This window comes from Monopterus albus, unplaced genomic scaffold (assembly GCF_001952655.1).
Source record: "Monopterus albus unplaced genomic scaffold, M_albus_1.0 scaffold548.1, whole genome shotgun sequence".
NCBI classification, from domain to species: Eukaryota; Metazoa; Chordata; class Actinopteri; order Synbranchiformes; family Synbranchidae; genus Monopterus; species Monopterus albus.
This window is the reverse complement of record NW_018128428.1, coordinates 131,211-138,195: the sequence shown is the minus strand read 5'-3', so window position 1 is coordinate 138,195 and position 6,985 is coordinate 131,211. Positions and strand designations below refer to the sequence as shown.

The following is a 6,985-nucleotide window of genomic DNA, read 5'->3' as shown; positions in this document are numbered from 1 at the left end:
AGTACAGCCACCGTTGGGCCTTCTTGGACGCAATGAATGAACAGGGACATTTGTTTTAAGTCAAACAGCCTCGCAGCAGGAGTCAACGCTACATAATCCAATCCAAACTCAGAACAAGTCCGATTGGATTTTAATTCCAAATATAAGAATATAATTTTCTTAAAAGTACAGTTTTTACTATGTAACGAGGACCACTGCTGGGTCTTGAAGCAGAAAGAAGGACACGTGTTAGATCCAGGTCAAACCGAGAAACTTTAATTTGGCTGTGTGATGGATTGTCAGGCTTCCAAGGGGGCAAGAACTGATAACAGACTGTGTCACTGACCACCCAGACAAGAATGTGGGGACTAAACATTGTGGCTGCACCTTGAACTTGTTATATAAAAAGACTGTGACAAAAGAGGAAGCAAAGCTTTGGGGCATCATCTTGGACAGGGCAGAGGCGTCAGCTGCAGCTTTAGAGCATCTTTAATTTTTGTATTTCAGTTTAGCTTTCTTGTATTCCATATAAGTGATTTTTTAAACTTTATTAAGCTTTTTAAAACTTTGATAACCTTCCTGCTGCCTTTTTCAAGCATCACCCGAGACAGAGGGCTTCTTTCCGAATCCCATGTAAGAACTCTTCCCAATGAATATGGCCAGTCATACTTGTATCACTTTAAATCCCTTTTCTCAGCAGGGATTTAATGGTAATATTGTGCTTTGAAATACTGGTCTTCCTACTGAATTAGGCTAGCCTATAGAGGTTCAACTCAGAGTGGTCTGCTAGTGAGCTGCTTGGCCAAAGGGTGGTAAAGTCTGTTTGACCTGTTTGACTTTAGGTCAACTTGAAGGGCCCAAGTGGAACATACAGCCACAGACAAATGGATGGGACACATGAAGAAAGAGGGGCTCACAGGAAGAAGAAGACACAGAAGGCGCTGATGCACCTCCGGATAGAGACGGGCTTTCTGCCTGCTGTGTCATTCATCATTGGTACAGTGGTGGGCAGTGGGATCTTTACCGCACCCAAGGGAGTCCTGATGAACAGTAGCAGCGTGGGGCTCTCACTGCTTGTCTGGGTGCTGAGTGGACTCCTCTCATTATTTGGTAGGAGGCTTCATGGTGTAATTTATCTGTCATCAGCCTGAACATGTACATTTAAGGTATTACATCATTTACATTGCTCTTGGCTTCATTATTTGAGCCATTTGGGTTTAATGACCCAGACCTCTAACGGCTCAAAAACTTTAACACCACTTTTACTTTTTTTAATTTAACTGGCAAACTAATGGAACGTACATCTCCTAATGCATGAACTATTTAACAGATACAATATGATGAAATCTTCCAACTTATGGCACAGCACATTTTCACCATCAAATGTTTACATGCAAAAGGGGTTACAACATTTTCTACATACTGAGCTTTAGTAATTAGGTCAGAAAAAAAGTTTAACTTAGCATTAAAACTGAATTTATTTTAAATGTTTATATGACGACATCATACTGGACGTTCCATACTCACCCTTTAAACCTGGTGAATTTACATGGTGGATGCAGTGGTTAAAAACAAGCAAGGTACCAGTCCAGAGGTAATATGTAATAGAATAGTGTGTAGTTCATATATAGAAATTAATTGTAGTAGTTATGTAAGGGTGAGCTCAGTGTTTATATAAGCTTGGAGATCTGTTTCTCTTCTCTTGCTTAAGCAAGAATATCTTGGCTTGTGTCCTCTGTTTAATTTATAGGTAAACATCCAGGGAGCTGCCTTTCTTAAATGGGAAACGCCTTATGTGAACAGTTCGTGTGTTCTGTTCATGTTTAGAAATCTATGGACTCTGACTGACTGTACCTCGTGGCCTCAGTGACTGACTGACTCGTTGACAATTCTCTTATTACTACTAAAAGGTGATTATCCTACATATGACATATACACATACAAAAATAAATAAATAAATAAAAAAAGGGGAGGCCACTGTGGTGCGTTGGGTACAGCAGTCGTCTCCCACCCAGAAGGTTGAAGGTTCAAATCTCGGTGCCAGCAGTCCACGTGTTGAAGTGTCCTTTGGCAAGACACTGAACCCCCCTGTTGGCCCTGATGGTTAGAGCCATCAGTTGAGGTGGCGCCGCAGATGGCTGCCATCGGTTCTGTACCGGAAACAAATTCCTTGTGTGTAACATACTTGGCCAATAAAGGTGATTATTGTCCTTACTTTTATTTAGTTCCAGGCAGGGACAGTGATTCTGTTCCTCTCATTGAACTGTTCTTCTCATAATGATAATATTAAATGATTATTGAAATGGGAATGATTTGCCTGAATTACTTTGGTTCACATCAGGCCCTACCCACTACTTGGACATTCTGATGCTGTATTTGTTTTGATGTAAGACACGATGCTAAGTGATGAGTGATATCGCCCCCCTGTGGTCACACTGAAGGTGCATTTGTGATAATGTCTCTATAATCAGTCCATAAGTACAAAAATACTGAGGTACAGTGGAGAAAGATCATGTTTCCACCCTCAAAGCTACATTGAGTGGAAAACCAAGCCTAATGCAAAGGGGTTTTCATTTTTCATTTGGTTCAGGTGTACTTGAACACTGATGTTAACATATGCCCAAACCCAGTAAAACTATTTGGCTTCAAAGTATTTTTAAGGCAGTTTTGTCACAGAAACTAGGCCACGGCCTGTTAAAAGTCAGCATTAACCCCAGTTATGAGACAAGACGACCCAGTGTATAAAATGGCAGACCATCAAAATAATAAGAATGAGTTGTTTTTGCCTGAGAATGATTCAGATATGACAGTGCTAAAAGGATCCAAACCAGTGCTCTTTCCCCTAACATTTAAAATGCATTGCTGTTACCATGTCCAGTAGTGGAGCCTGAGGACGTTTACTTATTGTGGATGTCATGTACTTTATACTTTGCTTACTGGTGACGCCTGCTGGTACATGACATCGCTCCTATTAGTTCAGTTCTCAGTATATTTGTATCTCAGAAATGATATATTTGGTAGTTATTTAAATTCTTCATACTTCCAAAAGTTCCACAAGTTTATTAATCAAACTTGATTAATGAAAACATTCTTCACAAATGCTTTCGCTTTCGTCCGTCTTGCCCTCACCTATCGTGACACTTTATTCAGAATCGAAGACACAGTTCCTGTCTCTGGAATCAAGGACACAGCCCAGACAGAATCCCACAGCTGAGCAACAGGTCTGTGCACAACGTATGAGCCCGAACGAGGATGCGTTCACAGATCTACTGCAGAGTCTGCAAACTCTTAAAACATGAGGGGGAAATCCTCAGTCTGATCACAACAAATCTGTTTAAATTTCTGTCTGTAGGTTGGAATAAGATAGACCATACAGTGATCAGAGAGTCCGAGGGCTGCACGGGAGACAGAGTGATAGGTGTCTTTTATTGTTGTGTAGCAGTGGTTCCATCTAAAGAAACCACAGGTTACAGTAACACTATGTCTCTTTAATCTCAGTGTTCCAGCTGTTGTAACCTGTATGTTCGCTGCTCTGAGCTCTGTGACTTTTATAAATAGTTTGTGGCACATCTGTGATTTTTTTTTTTCCGCATATGCATTGTTTCTACATCTGCCCACTGTGGTTTGGGTTCATCGACACCATCTCTGCTCTAATTACCAGTAAGTAGGTTGATAGTCTCACCTGAGCAGGTGACACTGATCTGAACTGGACACGCCCACACAGGGCACTCAGCCTAAAACATAAATAAACACATTGCATAACTTGATCACACCTGTCTGAGGGGACCAGGACAGTCAACAGCCAATCAGTAACTGAGCTGCTGACGTGTCATCTGGTGCTGGAAGAAGCAGTTTTTGTAAAACCTCGGCAGAGACAGAAGGAAATGTTTATTCATTTATTTCTAGATCACTTTGTTTTGTTTCAGTAACCTACATGTGCAAAGCAACTAAAGGTATCAGGTAAATGTAGTTCACATTTATTGAAAGACCAGAGTCTCTTTAGTCAGATACACTTTATTTAGACAAATTACAGAAATACAAATATACAAATTACACACGGCTCATTCACCCAGACCAGCACACAAGGCTACACTAAGAGAAACAATCACAGCTGTTGTTAGCTGTGTTGGTAAAGTCTCAGAGGAACAAATGTGTCTGACTTGAGTTTGTGTTGCAGCTCAGTCCAGTAGTGAGGCCTTACTGGGGACCAGTGTGTCCCAGTTCAGAGCTGGTGTGAGGAATGTTTGAAGCCAGTCTCTGCTGTGACCTGGTGTCACAACCTCTGAACTAAGATGTTAAATATGTGCAGCTCAGACTCTAGGGCCTGTAGATGGAGACAGTGGTGGTGCCTTCACTGACCTCTGACCTTCACTGTAAGTCACAGTGGTGAGTGTGAACTGTGAGCAGTGGTGGGTCCAGTGGCACAGCAGGGGGTCCGGTGACACAGTGGTCGACAGCAGCAGACAGGACGTCTCCATCGTCCAGTGTGGACAGTGTTAAGAAGACTGATAGCAAGTGGAACACATGACCTTGTGAACCTGTTTGCTCTGCATTGCAGCAGTTTGTATCTGCACCTAAATGGAAGCCACATAAATTCACCACACAAGGGATGACTTGGATCAGCCAAGACCAATTGGGCTTCCTTCAGAAATCTGACATTTTACAAGTCACGAAGATCATTCAAGGATGTGCCAGCAGTTTTGCTGCACACCTTCACCCTGTAAGCAATTTTTATGTTTGACAGAAAGTAACCCGTACCAATAAATAAAGGAAAAGATAAGAACATCTTCATAAAAGTGGTGTCGGCATTAAACCTGCGAAGTTTATGATAATAATGCATATGCTGATGTGCTTTTTTACACACAGCATCAACGGGGGGCTCAAAGCACAGCCGCACCAGTTCAACGGCCTGATTTTCCATAACAACAGGAGAGATGACAGTGGGTTAGTTACTAAAATCAATGCACATTTCTTTTCACAACATGCTTTATTACAGTTCCCCTTTTATTTAAATTCCAGCAGTTTTTATTTCAAAATGTCATTTTTCCACAGTTGGCTTTTTTCCCAATGCAGTTTTTCCCAGTGTCCCAGTGTCAGGAAGAAAGACACATCTGGTCAAATGTTAGTCCTGTGGATGCTTTTAGTGCTCTCCATCTCCCACAGGCCAAACCGATGTTAACTCTGGTTTTGCCTCGTTCTTTGTCACCCTCTTTCTGTGCTACAGAACACAGCCTCTTGGGTCTAAGAGGTCCGCCCCATCCTGGGTTGGACCTGCACAGGGAGCCTCCACAGTCTGTGTTTGAAATGAGCTGTACTGGTTTGCAAAATGCATTTTATAACCTCAAATCAGTGGAGGCGTGGAAGAAGTGCGGTGTGGGTTTTAACACCAGTGGCCACACAGGGCAAGAAATAAACACAGGGCCTGTTTTATCCAAATTTGTGCTAAATTTTACTTAGTGCAGCTTTAAAAAAATAATCTAAATGGCTGAAAACAGCTCTGATAATACATGAATGTCAATCCAGGAAAACTAATCAATACCAAATGATATAACTGCCTTCAACCAGTTTGCCTTGATTGACAGACATGGTCAATCTGCTGAAAAATGACATGAAAAAAGGACATTGGGAACAGTCGGGGGCAGCACAGTGGCACGGTGGTTAGCACTGTTGCCTCAGGCTCCAGACTGGGAGAGCATTCCTATGGAAGCTCAGTATATGAGTTAAATGATGTTTACTCATCATTTGACCCCAGAGAGGAGGGTGTCAGGTGTGTTGTGCTAAATCTTACTTAATGCACCTGGGAGCTGCAGGAGAGGAAGAAAGGACTTGGCCAACTGGTAGTGGGCATAGAAAGACTAATGAAGAAGACTATGGATGAGGCTAATATGTTTAAAGAAAGGAAGAACAGAGTAGAGAACCACATGGAGCAACTTAGAAAACAACTGCAGGAGAGAGGAAATTCAGAGCTAACTTCACTTAGAGGAGAAATAGACCAACAGAAATAAAGATGTCCATCCCTTCGCCACCTGCTGGACAGTCGGGGAACTGATTTGTGCACAACAGCAGCTGCTCCTGTTGCAGAATGTGCAGCCTGACCAGCTCTGGTTTAGGAGAAGCAAAGGAAATGGCAGCAAAACCAAAAGTTTACACTTGCAAATGATTGTAAACTGTAACCAAGAACAATTTAGAGAACTAGACTTTAATGTAAAACTGAGATCAAAATCTGCAAAGTACCTCGTTTTAGATTTTTGTATTTTCTCCCAGTCATTTGTTTTTATATCTATAGCAGCTGGATTATGACTTTTCTTTGTAAATAATTCATAAGGTTCCCATTCATTGACTCAGTGAACGCAACAGAACTTCTTTATTAAGAGTAAATATCAGATTCCAGTGGGTCTGCTGACAAATTGTGTAAAATATTTTTATCAATATCATAATCTTAATCACCTTTATTGGCCAAGTATGTTACACACATGGATTTTGTTTCCGGTACAGAACCAAGGCAGCCATCTGCGGCGCCAACTCAACCGATGGCTCTAACCATCGGGGGCAAAGGGGGGTTCAGTGTTTTGCCCAAGGACACTTTGACATGTGGACTGCAGGCACTGAGATTCAAACCTTCAACCTTCCAGTTGGGAGACGCCTGCTCTACCCACCGCACTGCCGCCTCCCCAAGCAGAGCTGGACCACATGCAGAGTTTGGGTGTCATAACACCAGTCTGCACCAGGCAAAAGCAATCTCCGAGATGCCAGCACCCAAGGATGTTCCAGCATTGCAGTGCTTCCTTGGAATGGCAAATTACCTGGGGAAGTTTATCCCAAAATTCAGTGATGTTGCTGCACCTCTAAGGAACCTGACACACAAAGACACTGCATGGTGCTGGTACCCGCAGCACCAACAAGCATTTGATACTCTCAAAGCCTGTTTGACCTCCCCACCTGTCTTGTCATACTATGATGTAAAAAAACCAGTCACATTAACCTGTGATGCCTCATGTTTTGGACT

At 42.3% G+C, this 6,985-nt stretch overlaps 1 protein-coding gene across 1 annotated transcript in view; it reads left to right on the top strand.

Annotated features, from left to right (window-relative positions):
* Positions 1-863: 863 nt before the first annotated feature.
* Positions 864-6,985, top strand: part of LOC109953123 (tryptase alpha/beta-1-like) — a 30,383-nt gene continuing 24,261 nt past the window's right edge. Inside the window, exon 1 of the mRNA XM_020588525.1 lies at positions 864-1,061. Coding sequence (XP_020444181.1) covers positions 864-1,061 — 198 coding nt within the window. The remainder of the gene's footprint in view (positions 1,062-6,985) is intronic.